The 23,069-nt window shown below is 39.7% G+C and overlaps 1 protein-coding gene across 2 annotated transcripts in view; it reads right to left on the bottom strand.

The window, feature by feature from the left end:
• Window positions 1–23,069, bottom strand: part of LOC136872397 (vascular endothelial growth factor receptor 1) — a 467,496-nt gene that overhangs the window by 35,907 nt on the left and 408,520 nt on the right. For both annotated transcript variants that reach the window (XM_067146225.2, XM_067146215.2), the window contains exon 14: window positions 18,219–18,354. In XM_067146225.2, the coding sequence (XP_067002326.2) occupies window positions 18,219–18,354 (136 nt within the window). The remainder of the gene's footprint in view (window positions 1–18,218; window positions 18,355–23,069) is intronic.

Consider the following 23,069-nt stretch of genomic DNA (forward strand, 5'->3'; position numbering starts at 1 on the left):
CTGTAGAATCCTGGAGCTGACGATGCCATGGTTACGGCAGTTCATTATCTGATTCCTAGAGCAGGGGTAGTGTGCTCCAATATCTCCATAATGGTTGGTTTTAGGGCCTTAAAACATGGTTTTCAAGCCCTAGGGCTTACCGAGTTTTGTTCTTTGCATCAAGGGGCTTAAATTGAGCTTTCTCTCGTCCTTGTATGACAAATTCGATATTTTGCCTATATTAGCCTATTATTTTTATATATCTCTCCCCCCCCCCCCCATGCACCCTGCCTTCGAATTATTTTAAAAATAAAATACAGCCCATGTTACTCACTGGCAATGTAGCTTTCTATAGGTGAAGTAATTTTTAAAATCGGTTCAGTAGTTTTTGAGTCTATCTATTACAAACAAATATATACATTTTTCCTTTTTATAATATTAGTATGGATTTAGCACATACAAATATTAACTCTGGAGAGTCATATCTAAAAGGCCCTTATTTTACAGATTTTGGAATCTTATTCTGCACTTCCTAATGAACCAGATCAAACATATTTTATTTCTAAACATCTCTTATGACATTTACATGTATTGTATAAATATTGTTGGTCTCAGGTAAATAGTTTAAATGTAAAACATATTTTGGTGTTTTTCTCAAAACTAGTCTCCATGCACATGGGGCCTTTTAGAAATGACCGACTCATTTCTTCTGAAGCCAAATTGATCTTCTCCCATCTCAGCTTCAACTTGTCTTTCCATTCTTCTGTAAATAATACGTGTTAAAATTTTGCAGGCATGAGATACTAAACTAATGGTGCGGTAGTTTTCACACTTGTCAGCACCGGCTTTCTTGGGAATAGGTATAACAACATTCTGCTGAAAATTGGACGGCCCTTCTCCTGTCTCATATATCTTAAACACGAGATGGAATAACCTTGCCATGCTGGTTTCTCCTAAGGCAGTCAGTAATTCCGAGGGAATGTCATCAATTCCAGGTGCCTTGTTCCTATTTAGGTCGCTCACAGCTCTGTCAAACTCTGACCTCAAAATTGAGTCTCCAATTTCATCAGCATCAACAGCCTCTTCTTGTTGTTATTTATGAGTTTCATGTCCTTATTGACTGATTACACATATATGGATAAGAAAGAAATTCCACCTTATCAATACTGTTTATTGTAAATATAGACTTACATCAGTACTGGTTTCGACCCTATTTGATCATCATCAGCTGACATATCATGGTTTTACATCTATTAGGGATTGGTTTGTGTTACTTGTCTAAAAAAGATGTTGTCATCCATTAGCACATCCGGATGTCTAATGGGAGTATGAGTTGAATGTATGTTGTCATTTGTAAGTTCATAAAAGTAAAATTGTTTTTGCGGTTTAAATACAATTGTAAACAATTAACCTAAGCTTAAAAACTAATTGTACATACACATTAAACACATTAAAAACACTAAAAATACAGTAGTATATAAGACACTTGATGGGTTTAAAAGTTCATGTCTTGCGTATTCCTTCTTCAGATTTCCATGTTAGAGTCTTGTGAGCATATATTTACGTTGGTAGATTTTGTGCTCGTAAACAATGGTATAGGTTCTTGAGAATGTTCTATTTGATTGAAAGATGTCTTCATTCCTTCTGAATTATGTCTTCTGAAGGAATGCCTTTCAAATAACTTTACACCTAAATTTCTCAAGAACTACAACAATAAACATAGACTCACTACCCAGACACGCAATATGCAAAATAGAACTAACAAAATCTGGTTAAAAGAAGAAATTAAATTCTTATATCGCAAGAAACAATACCTCAATAATGAACTATATCAAACACATCTTAAGGCATTCCACGAGCTCCCATATAGTTACTGGAATTACTTCCAACAAATTTCAAAAGAAAAAAATAGAAGATTTACCCATCAACAAACAGAACACATTGGACAAGAAATTAGAAACACTGAAACAACCATCTAAACCAAAACCACCAACCAAAATCCCGCACAAAAACCCCTTAACCCACCCCAACCAAGACACCAACCACAGATTCCATTCACGCGTGAAAAATCTCACACAAACCACATTTGACGAAACAGGAACAGCTATGTTGAGCAAGAGACCCAAACATAACTGGGGCAATACATCATCCTTTCAAAATTCATAACTACCATTACCAAAACAGAATACGCCATACAGAAAATCACATACGACTTACAAGAAGAGGCCAGACATGAAATCAACAGAAGGATTCCACAAAATATCAAAAACATTCACAACAACTACTTAAATAACAATACCATTAATAAATCGCACTTAAACAAACTTAAAAAGAAAATAAAACAGAACAACTTACTTATAATGAAAGCTGATAAAGGTAACACTACTGTCATCATTGACAAGCACAAATACATAGCAAAGACCAATGAATACTTCCAAGACAACACCTTTTTAATCAAATGCAAAGATCCAACCAACAACATACAAAGAAACCTCAAAAGTCTACTTAAGAACACACACTTTCTTCTCACCGAAACAGAATCTGCAAAACTCATAACAATGAACCCCCAACTACCAACTGCCAAAGCCTACCCCAAAATACATAAAAAGAACACACCAATGAGACCAATCATAAATTACAGAACTAGCCCAACCTACAAACTTTCAGAGTTCATTCAGAAATTCCTTAAAAAGCATTACTCATTTTAGCAAACAAGACAGTATGAAACTCAATAGATTTTTGCAATAGAACTAAAATATTAAAGATTGAACAACTCCATACTCTTGCTTCATTTGATATAACAAACATGTATCCAAATATTCCCACTAAACAAACCATAGAAATAATCAAATCCAACCTAACAAACTACAGCAACTTGAGCACTCTAGAAATAGAAGAATTCATGAAACTACTTGAATTTGCCATCAATAATAATTATTTTAAATTCTATGATACCTTATACCAACAACAGGGCCTACCTATGGGATCTCCTGTCTCTGGCATACTATTCTCCGGACCACCTTTTGAGCAGACTAAAGCGGTAGTGACGTCATTGGCTCGTCACACTCGCCGTGGTTGCCAAATGAGCCGGCGTGCGATTCAAAGTTGTACTCCACCACTGTAATACAGCACAGCTCACGGATTGAACCTCGAATGAATTTAAAATAATACATTAACGTATGCGTGTTAGAATTACATACAGTTTTTTAACGGCTTACATCTTTAAACAATTAATTTACTGAATTACATTTTAAATGTGAAAACCTACGGTCTGTTTTCCAGTCAATGACCGGGTCAGGGATGGAATAAATGAAGCTCCATCTTGCGGCGATGACAGGACTTGAGCCGGCTGCCGAAGCCTGTTTCACTCCTCTGGGGCAATGATTAATGACTGAGGACTTGAGCCGGCTGCCAAAGCCTGTTTCACTCCTCTGGGGCAATGATTAATGACTGACAGATGAAATTAAATGATACTGGAGAGTGGTGCTGGAATGAAAGATGACAGGGAAAACCGGAGTACCCAGAGAAAAACCTGTCCAGCCTCCGTTTTGTCCAGCAAAAATCTCACGTGGAGTGACCGGGATTTGAGCCACGGAACCCAGCGTTGTGAGGCCGACACGCTGCCACCTGAGCCACGGAGGCTTTCACAATTTTAATGTACTAACTACAATTTCACAGTACAATTTCAATAAATTAGTTATTACAAATAATTTTTTAAAATATTCTTCTTCTTCTTAATCTGTTTACCCTCCAGGGTTGGCTTTTCCCTCGGACTCAGCGAGGGATCTCACCTCTACCGCCTCAAGGGCAGTGTTCTGGAGTTTCAGACTTTGGGTCGGGGGATACAACTGGGGAGAATGACCAGTACCTCGCCCAGGCGGCCTCTCCTGCTATGCTGAACAGGGGCCTTGTGGAGAGATGGGAAGATTGGATGGGACAGACAAGGAAGAGGGAAGGAAGCGGCCGTGGCCTTAAGTGAGGTACCATCCCGGCATTTGCCTGGAGGAGAAGTGGGAAACCACGGAAAACCACTTCGAGGATGGCTGAGGTGGGAATCGAATCCACCTCTACTCAGTTGACCTCCCAAGGCTGAGTGGACCCCGTTCCAGCCCTCGTACCATTTTTCAAATTTCGTGGCAGAGCCGGGAATCGAACCCGGACCTCCGGGGGTGGCAGCTAATCACGCTAACCACTACACCACAGAGGCGGACTATAAAAATATTATTACATATAATTATTATTATTGTTATTATCATCAATATACAGTATAAATATTATATATATATATATATATTATTTGTGGTTAGCGTGATTAGCTGCCACCCCTGGAGGCTGGGGTTCGATTCCCGGCTCTGCCACGAAATTTGAAAAAGTGGTATGAGGGCTGGAACGGGGTCCACTCAGCCTCGGGAGGTCAACTGAGTAGAGGTGGGTTCGATTCCCACCTCAGCCATCCTGGAAGTGGTTTTCCGTGGTTTCCCACTTCTCCAGGCGAATGCCGGGATGGTACCTAACATAAGGCCACGGCCGCTTCCTTCCCTATCCCTTCCAATCTTCCCATCCCTCCACAAGGCCCCTGTTCAGCATAGCAGGTGAGGCCGCCTGGGCGAGGTACTGGTCATTCTCCCCCAGTTGTATCCCCGACCAAGAGTCTAAAGCTCCAGGACACTGCCCTTGAGGCGGTAGAGGTGGGATCCCTCACTGTGTCTGAGGGAAAAGCCGACCCTGGAGGGTAAAACAGATGATGATGATGATGATGATATATTATTTATTATTCACTATTATTATCTAAATATATGGCCTGATTTCTGATTGAAATGAGTTGCTACTCACGAGCGATTTATGAAAAAGGGAGAGAAGTGAGAATTATATATGGGCCTACTCATACTGGAATTAACTTGGAACTGACAGATGAAATTGGGGATCCAGGCAAAAACCTGTCCCACCTCCGCTTTGTCCAGTACAATTTCAATAAATTAGTTATTACAAATATATTTTTATAAAAATATTATTACATATTATTATTATTATTATTATTATTATTATTATTATTATTATTATTATTATTATTATTATTAGTAGTATTATTATTATCATGCAGGAGGTTTCAGCGTCAGCTTACCTTGTACCACAGTAATTAATCTGTGTCACTATCGAGTGGCTGCAAACCCAAGTCAGAATCAGAACCGGGGTCAGCACACGAGGTAAACTAATCCCGCCGTCAATACTATTCGCTCGGAAATGCTTATAAACAGACAGAATCATATTTCTCTCGCCGGAAGTAAAAACCTTGCGTTTCTTCTTCAAATGATAACAGTCTGGTGAATTTTTGTTCGGACCCATTGCACAATAATATCCAATAACGAGTAAGAAGAAACCTACAAACGTACAAGAGACTACAAGAATTATGAATTAGCACACAATACGCACATTCACTGTTTTTGTAAAAGCGAAGCACACTGATAAAATTTTCTCAATGATTTTTTAAACAGACTGTGATTGAAACTGCGCTCGCGTGTTCAGGACATCCACTGAGTGAGTAAGTATGGCAGCTCCGCATTGACTGCACCCTTGCCAAAACCCGCTCTAGTAGCGCACCCCGCTTGCCCCCTTACCTATCGTGTGACAACACCGAGGGCGCTGCCCCTGTCGCCCGCGCCATCCCCTGGTCTATACACTCACTTCCGCTTTAGTCTGCTCAAAAGGTGGTCCGGAGAATAGTTGAAATTTATGTAGATCACCTAGAATACACATCAATCAGTAAAATAAAAAATATATTCTTCTGGTGTAGATTCGTTGACGATATTTTTGTAATCATCGACAACAGATCCACTAATGTAAACACCATATTAGAAAAACTCAACACATTAGACCCACAGATAAAATTCACTAAAGAGATCGAAAACAACTGCACCTTAAACTACTTGGACCTAACAATAACCAGACATAAAAACATTAAAAAATCTACAGAAAACCTACACATACCCCAAATACCATAAAAATTGATTCCATCCACCCCAGCACACATAAAAGAGAAGCTTATTACAGCATGGTATGCAGAGCCTTCAACATACCGATGACAACAGAAGATCTAAATAATGAACTACAACTAATCCACGATATAGCTAAAGACAATGGTTACAGCAAAGAAATGGTCAATAAAATCATTCACAAAATTAAATTCCAGCCTAAAACCAAACTAACAAAAATAGACAAACCCAAGAAAGATTATGCCTTATTTGCCTTTAACAACATACACTTATACCCCATAACTAATATTTAAAAAAAGTACAACCTGTAAATAGCATTTAAAACCATGCACAACAGCACCGATAATCTACACAATGCCAAGACAGTCAACAACAACAATAAATACAACCAATCAGGAGTTTACCGCATCAAGTGCAATGATTGCAAAACAAGTTATACTGGACATACAGGCAGAAACTTCATAATCCCCTACAACGAACATTTAAACGCAATAAAACATAATCACTTTTCATCAATAGGTCAGCACATAGGAGAATTCAAACACAGGTTTATGGACATCGAAAATGATATGAAAATACTAAATATAAATTCTAAGGCCCCCCCTGCTCAACATAACAGAAGATTTCTACATTTCTCTAGACCAATACGCTAATCCTAACTACAATATAAATGACATAACAGAGAAAACCAATATCATCTTTAATAAAGTTATTCCCGCACTAAAAAATGATTACCTCAAAATAGATAATAAACAGAACACAGCACGTTCCAAAAAAAAGGCCGAATGACATGCCCAGCTTCACCCCTACCCCCACAATAGCCACTTTCCCTACCCCTCCATCCATACCCCTCACTACAGCGAACATAAGCCCAAGGCAAACACGTAGCAGTACGCAGTGTGCTCTCAAACAGAACGCCACCCAACCACAACGACAGCACTAAGTACAAATTCATCTTTGCACACATCCTTAAGCACTTCTTCAAACTTACAACACTTTACTTATATTAGTTTATCTTTCACAGATAACCATAGCACCGGTACACAAATATAGACGGGGAAGGAGTTACCACCAAAATCCAAATTCAATCAAATCCACAAATCTGAGACTTCATCATCTGCTTCAAACCTTTAAGAACAAGATTTTGTTTACAGCTGAGCCACATACTGTCTCCGTCCACACTTTTGGATCATTTAATGACATGGGTTTTTATTATAAGTATACATGACGACATCTTTCAATCAAATGGAGCATTCTCAAGAACCTATACCATTGTTTATGAGCACAAAATCTACCAACGTAAATATATGCTCACAAGACTCTAACATGGAAATCTGAAGAAGGAATACGCAAGACATGAACTTTTAAACCCATCAAGTGTCTTATATACTAACTGTATTTTTAGTGTTTTTAATGTGTTTAATGTGTATGTACAATTAGTTTATAAGCTTAGGTTAAGTGTTTACAATTGTATTTAAACCGCAAAAACAATTTTACTTTTATGAAATTACAAATGACAACATACATTCAACTCATACCCCCATTAGACATCCGGATGTGCTAATGGATGACAACATCTTTTTAGACAAGTAATACAAACCAGTGCCTAATAGATGTAAAACCATGATATGTCAGCTGATGATGATCAAATAGGGTTGAAACCGGTACTGATGTAAGTCTATATTTACAATAAACAGTATTGATTAAGTGGAGCCTCTTCTTGTTCAAGAACCAAATCATCTACGTTTTCAAATCAAAATCTCTTTATTTGCAAATGAGGTGTTTACCTCGGTGACAAATGGTACACTAAAATACATTATTGTCAAGCACTAAATATTAAATTAACAAGGGAATAAAATTTTCCTATAATACAATATTATATAATTTACGCTAACAATTTTTTCTATTAAACACACAGCTCATCCTTAATAAATTTACATTGTTTACAAAATTCTACTTATAACATCTCCTGTACTACTTACAAATATAGTCATCTGATATACAGTATGTGGAATTACTTCAAATGATACTGTACAACTGGTATAAGATTAAAATTTACATTGCATTTATTTACTTTTTCTTTTCTTTACCCATTCTGGAACCTAAGTAGCATAACGACCTGCTGCGTCTTAACCAGAGCCCCTTTTACCACCACTTTTCAGAGTTCCTGAAGGGCCTTCACAGCTACCGTAGCGGTCCCAGGTCCCTCGAAGTCCCCACTGTACTTCACCCCTACAGGCAGTCTCCTACTTTGGCTGTCCAAACTCCTTAGACCAGGGGATGGAATTAATTTATTCACACACATCCTTTATTTACATTAACCTGCACTGGTAAATGCCCTCTAACATTTCATTTATTTTCCCTGTTGCTGTTTATTCTCTTTTTGAATATCTGTACAGATTTTGGAACAGGATCAAACACTACCCCTGGTAAACTGTTCCACTCCTTCACACCCTTCCCAATGAATGAAAATTTACCCCAATCGCTTCTGCTAAAATTCCTTCTAATTTTATATTTGTGGTCAGTCCTGCCGATATAATTATTTTCCAACTGAAGCCTCTCACTGATATCTCCCCATGCTGCTTCTCCTGTATAGGCTCTATATAAACCTATAAGTCTAATTTTCTCCCTTCTCTTACTTAAAGTTTCCCACCCTAGTTTCTTTAACATTTCTGATACACTACTCTTTCTCCTGAAATCCCCTGTTACAAATCTTGCTGCTTTCCTCTGCACACTATCTATTTCTTTTATTAGGTATTCTTGGTGAGGATCCCAAACACTGTTTGCATATTCCAATAACGGACGAACCATACTTAAGTAACTTTTCTCTTTTAATTCTTTGTTGCATCCTATGACATGTAACGATCTGTATGCTTTCCCAACAATGTCATCCACATGACCCTTCCAATGCAAATTACTTTCAAATCTTACAGAGAGAAATCCAACTGCTTCAGCAAGGAGAAGCAGCAGGAAGTGATCAAATTACTGGGGAGGTGATAAAGACAATGGGGTGGTACATAGTGCCTTATTTAAGATTTCTCTTTGACCATGTCATAAATAATAGTGTAATACCAAAGGAATGGAAGGAATCTATAATAATACCAATTTATAAAGGAAAGGGTGATAAAAGGAAACCAGAGAACTACCCCATCCAAAGTATATTCAAATTCAGTTTTAAAACTCCTGTTTGTAAATGTTGTAACAGTTGATTTGCCTCCATTAACATTCATGTTATTCTCTTCAACCCATTGTTGGATACTCTCAAGGTCCCTTTGTAATTCTGAACAATCCTCAATGGTATTTATTTCCCTGTAAACAATTATGTCATCTGCATACAATCTTATTTTTGATGTTATATTGTTCCCTAAATCATTTACGTATATTAAGAAAAGTAACGGACCGATTATACTACCCTGTGCAATTCCCTTCCAAACTTTCTCTTCCTGCGATGCATTAATTCCTACTTTGACTTTCTGAACCCTTGAATTTAGAAATGTTTTTACCCAACGTGTAACCCTTACGTCCAATCCTATTCCCTCCAATTTCTTTAATAATATTCCATGTTCCACTCTATCAAAGGCTTTGAAAAGATCTATGGCTATGCAATCTAACTGGCCTCCTGAATCCAATTGATCTGATATGTCCTGCTGAAATCCCACCAGTTGTGCCTCACAAGAAAATTTCTTTCTAAATCCATACTGGCTCCTCATGAACCAATTTTTATCATCACATATCCCTCTGATGTACTTTGATATTAAACTCTCCAGTATTTTACAAACTACACTGGTCAGGCTGATTGGTCTGTAGTTCTCTGGTTTCCTTTTATCACCCTTTCCTTTATAAATTGGTATTATTATAGATTCCTTCCATTCCTTTGGTATTACACTATTATTTATGACATAGTCAAAGAGAAATCTTAAATAAGGCACTATGTACAACCCCATTGTCTTTATCACCTCCCCAGTAATTTGATCACTTCCTGCTGCTTCTCCTTGCTGAAGCAGTTGGATTTCTTTGAAAATATCTTCATTTGTGAACGAGAAGCTTCTTGTTTCCCCTCTGTGTCTGTCCCTCTGTAACTTCTGTTTCGGTGTCCAACTCCTGACAATCATCTACTGAATATCTAAATTCCCTACTAAAGAGGTTTGCTTTCTCAGTATCTGTTAAATAGTGTTCACCCCCTTTTCCCACCATTGTAGGAATTTGGATTCCATTTCCTTTCTGATTCCTGATATATAAATACAGCTTTTTCCATTTCCCTTTGTGGTCATTACGCTCTTGAAGAATGCTATTCATATAATTCTCTTTTGCTTCCTTTTTTACTCTTTTCAGTTCCCTCATTAGCTGTTTTCTACTTTCTCTACTCTCCCTACCTTCTTTGATTTTCCTGTTTACTATTCTACATTTTCTTTTTAATTTTCTTATTTCTCTTGTATAATAAATAGGGTCTGAGGTCATTTTACCCTTCTTTTTTTTTTTTTTTCCTACTTGCTTTATGTCGCATCGACACAGATAGGTCTTATGGCGACGATGGGACAGGAAAGGGCTAGGAGTGGGAAGGAAGCGGCTGTGGCCTTAATTAAGGTACAGCCCCAGCATTTGCCTGGTGTGAAAATGGGAAACCACAGAAAACCATTTTCAGGGCTGCCGACAGTGGGGTTCGAACCTACTATCTTCCGAATACTGGATACTGCCCGCACTTAAGCGACTGCAGCTATCGAGCTCGGTTTTTACCCTTCTTAACAGGTACAAATCTCTTCTCTCCTTCCCAAACGATTCCTTTGAATTTAGCCCAAAGTGTATCCACATTACTCCCTTCACTTATCCAACAACTGAGTTGTGATATAAGGTAAGTCCCAAATTCATCAACTTTAGTTTTTCTGTACAATTTCTTGTCTTGTGTGACCCTCTTATTAAGCCTTTTTGGTACCAGTCCTACATCCATTATTACAGCCTTATGGTCACCTATTCCTTCAATAACCTCAGTTTTATCAACAATTTCCCATGGTTTAACCAAGAATACATCTAGTAAGTTATTGAGACGAGTTGGTTCTTGTACTGCTTGTGTAAATCCTCCCTCCCAAACTAACTTATTTGCCAGTTTCTGTTCATAGGCTTCACTTGCAGCTCCATTCCATTCAACCTCAGGCAAGTTTAGATCTCCCCCAATTATTACCACATCATTATTATTGTTTTTATGAGTATAATCTATTATTTTCTCAAATATTTCCATGTCTCTTTCCTCTCTTCCTGGCCTGTATGTTCCTATAATTCCCACCTCCTTCATATTATCACAAATTAATTTTATCCCTAATATTTCATCCCTTTCATCGGTAAACCATTCATGTGAACAATATGTTTCCTTCACCAGAATAAACACCCCCCGCCCCCTCCCTTTTTATCTCCTCGGTCTCTACAATAGACTGTGTACCCTTCTGGAAATACTTCTCTATTACCCACCCCTTCTCTCAACCACGATTCCACTTCTATCACCACATCAGTCTCATAAGATTCCATCAATGTACCGAATTTTAATTGTTTATTTACTACACTCTGACAGTTTACCAAGAGCAAGCAATCTCAGACCCCCTTCCTCCCTAAAAATTGACTGTTGCAATTGGGTAACTTGAAATTCCTTACTTTCCTGAGTTTCATTTTCCAGTTGACTGAGCCAGCTTGAAATACAGCTGGCTCTTTCTACTAGTTTTCCTGGTCAGTATTATAACTCAAGGGAGTTGCCTTTTTTTACAGTACATATCTTAAGATTAATAAAATCTAGAACAATATTAGCTATCTTTTGTTTACTTGAATTGTTTAGATGAAGGCCATGCTTTGTGTAACAGCGTCTCTCGAAACTGCTGCTATCAACGACCTGTGTATTATGAAAATGTTTACAAATTTTAACCATGTCTATATTAACTTTGTCCACTTCAATGTTCACACACGAGTCTCTAATCAAATCATGCCTGTGGGGCACGTTCACTACAAAGATGTTAGTGTGAGTCAGCTTACCTAGTGTACATTTAAGTTCAGAAATAACATTCTTAGCGTCGTTGTGAGCTACGTTGTTCGTCCCGCCGATAATCACTACTGCATCACGACTTCCGAGATTTCTTGCCGCCTGCTCTGTTTTTTCCAATACCTTCTTCATTGGGGCCCCAGGATAGATGACTGCCGATGCTGCAATATCTTCGTTGACCATTTTCTCTGCAATTCCCCTCGCCTGGCTATCACCAAATATAAGAACGTTCGATACTTTCGCCAGTGCACTGTGTGGGATTTTAGGCCTAACTTTGCCGCTTCTCGTAACGGATTTTGCGCTATACGTTTGACTGCTTCCTATACGGATACCTTGCGTATCGCTTACTTCCCTCAGGGATGAAAATCTATTTTTGGTGTCAATTACAAAGTTGTCCTTATTAAACTGTACACTTTTCCTCCTAGAATCTGAAGCAACTTGACACCACGCGCTAGAATTCTCGGAGCCACCTGTGTTCTGAGTGTTTACTGGTACCGGTACTTTCGATTCCAGTAAACGTACCTTTTCCTTTAAAATCTCATTCTCCGCTTTTAATACTTGTAAATCCTGTTGCAATAAAGAGAGAATTACAAGTACATTATCATTACCTCCATCCTCCAAGTAATGAGACGCCAGCGATTCGTTGACCGTTGTAGGCCTAGGTTTGTTACCGCTATTCAAATTGCTCTCTCCACAGCTAACACAAGTCCAAGTATCTTCATTTTTAGCAAAACCAGCACTACATATACACTCAAAATGGTACTAAATTAAACACGTTTCACACTGGATACCATTCTTCACTCGCTTCTTGTTTACACCACATTTATTCCCAATTATTTCGCAAGAGAACCGGGAGCTATCTTCACTTACATTCTTCGCTGACGCCATCTTGTACTTTACCTTGATACAATAGGGAACATGCATGATCCGGGGTTTTAATTAAAAATATGCTAATCGGATTCAAAATTGCATGCAGAATTCAAAAATGTGATCAGAATGTGCAAATAATAACTCCAAACATGATAAAAATCTACGAAAATGTCACGTCACACAAGTACGCGATATCATTGGCCTGACGTCATCGTACAGGTTGACTGAATTAGCAGACGAAATAACACATTGTGTGCTGTGAGAAGCAGGATACACTTCGCGTATTTCTACTTTACGTTAGTGTCTAGTATGGTAAAATTCGAGGTATATACATTGGATAATAATCTGAGTGGTATATTTTAGACTTAAAATGAATCCTGCGCAGACAGTGAGGCAGAAAACTTATAAATGGTGTAGAGTTCCGATGTGCAATAGCACATTGCATACCATACCAAACAAATTGTTTATAAACGTTCCAAAGACGCTAAAACTAGGGAGAAATGGATTTTGGCGAGCTGGAGAAATGCAAGTGATATATTGGAAAAGTCTACAGTTTATTTTTTTTTGAAGATTTTAACGTAAGATGAATTTGTTTGAATTTTCAAATCACTTTTCCATGTCAGCTGTTCTAGTGGTAAAATTTTAAATTTTAATGTATGATGCTTTATTTAAATGCTTCAATTACATCTTGGAATATGAAAGTAATAAACAGTGCATTAAATAATGCTGATTATTAAAGTATTCTCCAAACCTAACCTATGTTTTGGGTGATCCATGTCAAAATAATAAATCAAAGGGGTTATGAACCATTTTGACAGCTCTAATTCTACCAATATATCTTGGCATGGGACAGTTATGTATGTCTTTATTGAAGAGCTTAATTGGTAAAGAAATTTAGGCTATATCTAAATACTCTATAATGTAACAAAGAATAGGCGTGTACATCATGAAGGGAAACAACGTGAATTTAACAAATGTATAACTCTACACAAAACCAATGCTTGTCTGTTGGGGTCTTATAAGTTAACAATGCTCAATTATAATAGTTATCATAATATTAATGAAATAAATAACATAATTGCACACAGGTGAAAATAGTGATGTAGGTGTTCAAAATATTATCCAACTTAGCCTAAGTTTTAGGTTATACAAGCCAAGTCAATAAACCGAAGGGTAAAAATACCGCGCGAGTTGGCCGTGCGGTTAGGAGCGCGCAGCTGTGAGCTCGCATCCGGGAGATAGTGGGTTTTGAACCCCACTGCCGGCAGTCCTGAAGATGGTTTTCCGTGGTTTCCCATTTTCACACCAGGCAAATGCTGAGGCTGTACCTAAGGCTACGGCCGCTTTGTTCCCATTCCTAGGCCTTTCCTGTCCCATCGTCGCCATAAGACCTATATGTTAGGGGCCGATGACCTTCGATGTTAGGCCCCTTAAAACAACAAGCATCATCATCAGCAGACCTATATGTGACGGTGTGACGTAAAGCAAACAGAAAAAAAAGTAAAAGTCACAGCACCCAAAGACATTCCTGTATTGAGCGACTAAAATGTCACCAGGACACTTTTCTTTCCTGATATGCTCAGCTTGTTAAAAGCCAAATGTAATTAATGTTATTGGCTTCACGCCCCGCTAACTACTTCTACGATTTTCGGAGACGCCGATGTGCAGGAATTTATTCCTGCAGGAGTTATTTTACGTGCCAGTAAATCTACCGACACGAGGCTGACGTATTTGAGCACCTTCAACTACCACCGGACTGAACCAGGATCGAACCTGCCAAGTTGGGGTCAGAAGGCCAGCACCTCAACAGTCTGAACCACTCAGCCCGACTTGTGGAAACTAGATGAAGTCATATTTATCTTTATCATGTTTAACTTTTTCCCTCCACAAAAATATTTAATTCTCTTTCATGGGCCCCGGAAGTGGGTAGGCCAGTTGTTCCAACCATAAATATATATTTTTGGGGGAATGATAGATTATAGCCCTATAGTACTATGCTCTTTCTTTCTTTCTTTCTTTCTTTCTTTCTTTCTTTCCTTCTTTCTTTCTTTCTTAATCAGTTTATCCTTCAGGGTTGGTTTTCTCTCGGACTCAGCGAGGGATTTCACCTTTACCACTTCAAGGGCAGTGTCCTGGAACGTGAGACTTTGAGTATGGTGATGAAACTGGTGAGGAGGGCCATTACCTCACTCAGGCGGCCTCACCTGTTATGCTCAACAGGGGCCTTGTTGGAGAATGGGAGGATCGGAAGGGATAGACAAGGAAGAGGGAAGGAAACGGCCGTGGCCTTAGGTGCCTGGAGGAGAAGTAGGAAAATACGAAAAACCACTTCGAGGATGGCTGAGGTGGGATTCGAAACCCTTCTACTCAGTTGACCTCCCGAGGCTGAGTAGACCCCGTTGCACCCCTCGTACTATTTGTTTTCAACTTTCATGGCAGAGCCGAGAATCGAAACCGGGCCTCCGGGAGTGGCAGACATTAACCACTACACCACAGAAGCGGACTAGTACTATAATGCTACCTATATGTTTATGTTAGTGCTGAAATCCGATTTCTTACTTTACTAATGCTGAAAGCCCGAAAATGTAATGTTATTCTTTAATAGGGGAATCAGTCTAGAAGGAAATGTTGAAAGTGATGTAATATCTATCCAGGTTCGTTGTTATCCTAATACTATGGGTTACAGTACATTGCACGTATATAAAAGACACCACTTACAAACTTGCTTGTTATCCGCGGATTTCTGCGGCCACAAAAGTCACTATTTTTCAAGAATGATGACATTTACACATGATAGATTGTCTGATTGTGCTGTTTTGAACCTTTCTTCTGTCATTTTGAAGTTATTCGCGATCATGAATAATAAACAATCGGCTTTTAGCAACGGCTGATGCACAACGGCTGGTAGAGCTCCATGCGGTACTGGATCGTGACGTCACAGCGCGCCGCTTACGTCAGAGGCCGTTTCACTCGCCTTGCGGAAAGGCACTATTAAATATTTTTTTAATGGTAGAAAACAAGGCAACATACCACAATGTAATACGTTTACGTACTATTTCATTGGTGTACTTTTCAAAAAAATATTTTTGAAAATGATGCATGTTCCCAATTGTTGGATATGTTCCTGCCATCTTTCTGCTTCATCTGCTTTCCCTAGAAGTGGCTTTCCATCTGAGCTCTTAATATTCATACACCTAGATTTCCTTTCTCCAAAGCTTTCTTTGGTTTACCTGTATAGAGCATCTACCTTTCCTATGACCATACAACCTTCAACAACCTTGCACTTCTCCTTCAGCCATTCTTCCTTAGCTATCTTGCAATTTCTACCCCTGTGTTCTTTTCTACCGTCTACATTTCTTGCATTCTTGTATTTTCATCGTTCTTCAATCAGGTCTAGTATCTCCTGAGTTATCCACTGATTTTTAGTTGATCTTTTCTTCCTTCCTAACATTTCTTCAGCAGCCCTACTGATCTCATTTTTCATGACTGTCCATTCTTCCTCTATAATGTTTCCTTCAGCCTTTTCATTTAGTCCTTATGCAACATGTTCCTTGAAACAATCCCTCACACTCTTTTCTTTCAACTTGTCTAGATCCCATCTCCTTGCATTCCTTCCTTTCTTCAATTTCTTCAACTTCAGATGGCATTTCATGACCAACAAGTTGTGGTCAGAGTCCACATCTGCTCCTGGGAAAGTTTTGCAATCCAATACCTGGTTTCTGAATCTCTGCCTAATCAAAATGAAGTCTATTTGATACCTTCCAGTGTCTCCAGGTCTCTTCCACCGTATACAGTCACCATTTGTGGTGTTTGAACCAAGTTTTCGGAAGGACTAAATTATGATCAGTGCAGAATTCAACCAGCCGACTTCCTCCTTCATTCCTTTTGCCCAATCCAAATTCTCCTACTGTATTACCTTCTCTTCTTTGGCCTACCACTGCATTCCAGTCTCCCACCACAATTAGATTCTCGTCACCTTTTCCATATTGTGTTAAATCTTCTATCTCTTCATATATTCTTTTGATTTCTTCATCATCTGCTGAACTAGTAGGTATATAAACCTGCACTATTGTGGTGGACATGGGTTTGGTGTCTGTTTTGAGAACAATAATTCTTTCACTATGCTGGTCATAGTAGCTTACTCACTGTCCTATTTTCTGATTCATTATTAAACCAACTCCTGCATATCCCCTGTTTGATTTTGTGCTGATAATTCTGACCAAAATTCCTTTTCTTCCTGCCAACATACTTCACTTATACCAACTACATCTAACTTTAGTCTATCCATCTCCCTTTTCAGATTCTCTAATCTACCACAACGATTCAAACTTCTAACATTCCAGGCTCCAACTCGCAGAATGTCAGTATCCATCTTCCCTCTCGTGTAGTCCCCACCTGGAGATCCGAATGGGGAACTATTTTATCTCTGGAATATTTCACCAGGCAGGAAGCCAAGCAGAAACCAGTACATCATTCATACAGAGAGAGCTGTAGTGAAACATAATGACCACAATTACTTTAATTGGGAATTTGTATCTTATTTTATAGACCAACTTGTTTCAATTTCCAATTACTTCACTCGAACATTGTGTAACGTTTGTTACTAGTCTGTATATTTCCGCTTATGTCACTACCAACAAAACAAACATGCGATACAAATTGGTAGTATAATACAACAATCCACATTTCAACATTTGATCTTTGTAGTTACTAGCAAATGACTTATTACTAGTTACTAGCAGTCTAGCACTGCAATACAAAATATATTTTACTACTTTCTAACCAATTTCAAACGGAATGTTTTCATTCATTCATTTCAGTTACATTTCGCAATCGGTAGCCTACCGATAGTTTAAAACATCGATATCCCATGACTAGTGTACACTAACCTTGCTAAGCTGTTACAGTTCATTTTACAATTGGCTTTACATTGCATCGACACATATAGGTCTTATGGCTATGATGGGACAGGAAAGGGCTAGGAGTAGTAAAGAAGTAACAATGGCCTTAATTAAGGAACAGCCCCAGGGTATACCTGGTGTGAAAATGGGAAAAAACAAAGAACCATCTTCAGAGCTGCCGACAGTGGGGTTTGAATCCACTATATCCTGAATGCAAGCTCACCGCTGTGTGACCCTAACCGCACGTCCAACTCGCTCAGTGTTCAAGTTCTCTGAGGCAGACAGTGGTGGTCAAAGCAAAGTTATATCAAGCCCAACATAAACTAATGTCTGTAATGAAGTCACTGCAGTTTTGAGCTAGAATACCAGGTACTTCGGGTGCGGTGAGGTGCGGTGGCAGGAAGGACACGTGGGTGCTCCGCATGGCATTGGCGAATGTGTGAATCATGTGACACTGACCTGTGAGTGATCTGCTTGAGCTCCAGATAAGCCATTCCTCGAGCAATCTGCAGGGCAAAATTGTGCAGCTCTTGAGAATCAAGCACACACTCCAGCTTCTGTCCTCCTGTGTCCCAGCTCAGGAGGGTGCACTCAGCTGAAACAACAGTAACATAAAGTAGAAATTAATTGCATACTTCTAGGATTTTCTTTTTCTTTTGTACTGTCCAGACCATTGAGAGACATTGTGTATAACAACAATCACTGTAGTTGTCTGATTTTAACACTGGACTCAGAGGGACTACAATTCTGACAAAATGTTCCCACTCACTACTGTACCAGTTATGACCTGTACATGCGTATTTTTTGATAGTTAATTGCATTTAATCATCACGCGTAATATTCTGAGCAAGCCTGGTTTGTTTACATTCGGTGGAACGAGCGAGCAAGTCGAGGACAGCTGTGTGTGTGACGTGGCGGCAGGGGCAAGATAGATCACCCACCTGACACGCCAAGTGTAGCTGGCCTGACCTGGTATGTTCTGGAGTCAAGCGTCACACCTTCACGAACATTCAATTAAGAAAATTTTAAAACTCCTCTAATAATTATGGTAGCGACTTGAGGGACATGTCATTTTGAAGTGTATCACATAAACGTCGCAAAGCGTGAATCTCAAGTAAATCCATCAAGGGATTCATGGGATAACCAGCTTCAAGGGATCACGCTATATGATGACGTAGAAGCCCCCAAACCGAATATAAGGAGGGCTCACTTTAGCCTGATCAGTCAGTCACAGCTGAGTATTCAGCCTGGCTCTACACGCTGCCGTAGTCGTCAGAGGCTATCTTCGAGTAGTTACAGTCTTCATGCGGAACTTAAACCATCGCGGCCATATGGGACTTATCAATTGTGCGTGCGTGAACTCTAAAATTATTCAAATTCTTTCTGAATATGGACTTGTAATATCTGTGAGTGTTAAGGAACAAATTATTCTAAGTCTTTACGAACATTGACTTGTAATTTTCGCCAGTGATGAACTCTGAAATTATTCAGTCTTTACGAACATTGACTTGCAATTTCTGCCAGTGATGAACTCTAAAATTATTCAAAGTCTTTATGAACATGGACTTGTAATATTTGCGAGTGTTAAGGAACAATTTATTCAAAGCCTTTACAGACAGTGACTTGCAATTTTCGCCAGTGATGAACTCTAAAATTATTCAAAGTCTTTATGAACATTGACTTGTAATTTTTGCCAGTGATGAACTCTAAAATTATTCAAAGTCTTTATGAACATGGACTTGTCATTTTCGTGAGTGTTAAGGAACGAATTCTTTAAAGTCGTTTATGGACAGTGACTTGTAATTTTTACCAGTGGTGAACTCTGAAATTATTCAAAGTCTTTGTGAACATGGACTTGTCATTTTCGCGAGTGTTAAGGAACGAATCCTTTAAAGTCTTTATGGACATTGACTTGTGATTTTGCCAGTGGTGAGAAACCAATTATTCAAGGTCTTTATGAACTTTGACTTGTAAATTCTGCGAGTGACGAAGAACTTATTTTCGATGTCTTTGTGGACATTGAGTCCATCAGCCACATTGGACTTAGGTGATGAGTGATTACCTGCAACGTCGTCAGAGACCATCGGAGATCATCCAGAACATCGGAAGTTCGAGACTTACTCATACACGATCAACCTGGGTGTTCCGGCCTCGTCTTAACGGAGTATTTGGCATCTTCCGGAACGTGTTCCAGCCTGTTCGGCCCGGTGAGCTGGAGACCCGGACCATTAAAAGGACGATGTTGAAGACAACCCCTATCTACAATGAGGTGATGTGCAATTTGATATGCATTTCATGAATAAACTCTTATTCAATCTGATTAAAATTTTTCTTGTAGATAGGACCCTGCCTCCTGTACCAAGCCCTAGCTAGTGTCTATCCAGTTTCGCCCTGAGAACTATTTCATGCTTACGTTAAAATTAAAATCTTAAAGTCGGGCTCTTTTACTGGTACACTACAGCATCGTGTGTGTTTTACGGCTGGGAATTCAGGACGGAAATTGTCCTACAAGCGAGAGAGGCTAGCGGGTGCTAGCGACTCTGTTAATCGGGATGAAAAATTGAGTTTCTTATTGTGTGTTTCACGTGCTGTTAACATCGTTTCTGTGCGTAGTTTCATAGGAGTTATCGGCTACGTGTGGTTTTCTTTTTCTTTTTTGCAGTTCTGTGCTTATCCCCCTGTCCAATTCACGTGTTAATAATGTATGAGACATATTGATCTGTTTTGTATGTGGTAGTTTCACGTACACTGACTGACAGAGCAAATGCAACACCAAGAAGGAGTGGTCAGAACTTTATGCCAATTGCAGGGTAGATTGACGTCACTGAGGTATGCTCATGATGTGAAATGCGCCGCTGTGCTGCGCACGTAGCTAACGATAAATGGGACACGGCGTTGGCGAATGGCCCACTTCGTACCGTGATTTCTCAGCCGACAGTCATTGTAGAACGTGTTGTCGTGTGCCACAGGACACGTGTATAGCTAAGAATGCCAGGCCGCCGTCTACGGAGGCATTTCCAGCAGACAGACGACTTTACGAGGGGTATGGTGATCGGGCTGAGAAGGGCAGGTTGGTCGCTTCGTCAAATCGCAGCCGATACCCATAGGGATGTGTCCACGGTGCAGCGCCTGTGGCGAAGATGGTTGGCGCAGGGACATGTGGCACGTGCGAGGGGTCCAGGCGCAGCCCGAGTGACGTCAGCACGCGAGGATCGGCGCATCCGCCGCCAAGCGGTGGCAGCCCCGCACGCCACGTCAACCGCCATTCTTCAGCATGTGCAAGACACCTGGCTGTTCCAATATCGACCAGAACAATTTCCCGTCGATTGGTTGAAGGAGGCCTGCACTCCCGGCGTCCGCTCAGAAGACTACCATTGACTCCACAGCATAGACGTGCACGCCTGGCATGGTGCCGGGCTAGAGCGACTTGCATGAGGGAATGGCGGAACGTCGTGTTCTCCGATGAGTCACGCTTCTGTTCTGTCAGTGATAGTCACCGCAGACGAGTGTGGCGTCGGCCTGGAGAAAGGTCAAATCCGGCAGTAACTGTGGAGCGCCCTACCGCTAGACAACGCGGCATCATGGTTTGGGGCGCTATTGCGTATGATTCCACGTCACCTCTAGTGCGTATTCAAGGCACGTTAAATGCCCACCGCTACGTGCAGCATGTGCTGCGGCCGGTGGCACTCCCGTACCTTCAGGGGCTGCCCAATGCTCTGTTTCAGCAGGATAATGCCCGCCCACACACTGCTCGCATCTCCCAACAGGCTCTACGAGGTGTACAGATGCTTCCGTGGCCAGCGTACTCTCCGGATCTCTCACCAATCGAACACGTGTGGGATCTCATTGGACGCCGTTTGCAAACTCTGCCCCAGCCTCGTACGGACGACCAACTGTGGCAAATGGTTGACAGAGAATGGAGAACCATCCCTCAGGACACCATCCACACTCTTATTGACTCTGTACCTCGACGTGTTTCTGCGTGCATCGCCGCTCGCGGTGGTCCTACATCCTACGGAGTCGATGCCGTGCGCATTGTGTAACCTGCATATCGGTTTGAAATAAACATCAGTTATTCGTCCGTGCCGTCTCTGTTTTTTCCCCAACTTTCATCCCTTTCGAACCACTCCTTCTTGGTGTTGCATTTGCTCTGTCAGTCAGTGTATTTCAGTGCATTTGTGTTTATTCTTAGTCAAAATTTTAACGAGTTGAATGTATTTCAGAGAGTTGTGCCGGTGACAGTTTCTGGTATTTTCTCTTCACATTATATGTTCAGAGATACCTATAAAATTGACTTTTGAATTTTCATGTTGCAAATAAAGGAAACTATTATGCATTTTGTTCCGTGTTTGTCACATTTTCTTGTAACCATTTCTTTCTTAGTATAAGATTTTAAATTTAATGGTCAATTCACCTTGTAACTGTAGATATGGATGCCTTTTATGTTGCCCTTTTCTTCATCGAGACTGTGGCGCAATATACGCGATGAAATCCAAGAATTAAAAAATCTTCCTATTTTTTATTTCTGAAAGTTGGCAGGTATGCAGCTACCTCTCTTTTGTTCTTAACATTAGGGGGGAAATAAAACTGAATATATTTTAGAATTCCATCACATTATTTCATATTATAATACACAAGCCAACACCGCACTTTATTTTACATGTGTTCACTGCTGCTGCACTCTAATAAACAACTATCTGTTGATGTCCACTCGCTAACACAGTATGTGCTTTTCTTTAAGTTGAAGCTGCATGCTGTCATCTGTCCATGGCCTTCATCCTCAAGGTAAGATTAACCAAGAAGTACAAGAATTTCATTGTGATCCGTATTGACAGTTATCAGTTACAAATAAGGTCAAACTAATGAGTGATGAGTTACAATTATTGATCAGTACATGCTTCAATTAATCATCAGCTGATAAACAATGGTAAAGATGAATTATTCTCTTATAAACTAAAAGACATACACAAAATATACATTAAAACCATGTGAACCATCATGAGGATGACTTAGAATTTAAGTACAGTGGCAGTTCGATATCTCGAATCACCTCGGGAGCTAAATTATATTTCCAGTTATCGAAATTTTGAGATATAGAGAATATCGTTTTTGAGCATGTATGGCACATAATAGAATCATATGTATCTATGGGCTTATACTGAATACAATATTTTTAACAGTACTTAAAAATATACAAACTCTATTTTATGGCATCACTTTAATTATAACATTTATTATAGTACATACAGTAGTGAAACAAGTAACATACCTCGGTTAACACCTTTGGAAAAAATGTCAGTCTCTTCTGTT

This window comes from Anabrus simplex, chromosome 1 (genome assembly GCF_040414725.1).
Source record: "Anabrus simplex isolate iqAnaSimp1 chromosome 1, ASM4041472v1, whole genome shotgun sequence".
Taxonomy (NCBI): Eukaryota; Metazoa; Arthropoda; class Insecta; order Orthoptera; family Tettigoniidae; genus Anabrus; species Anabrus simplex.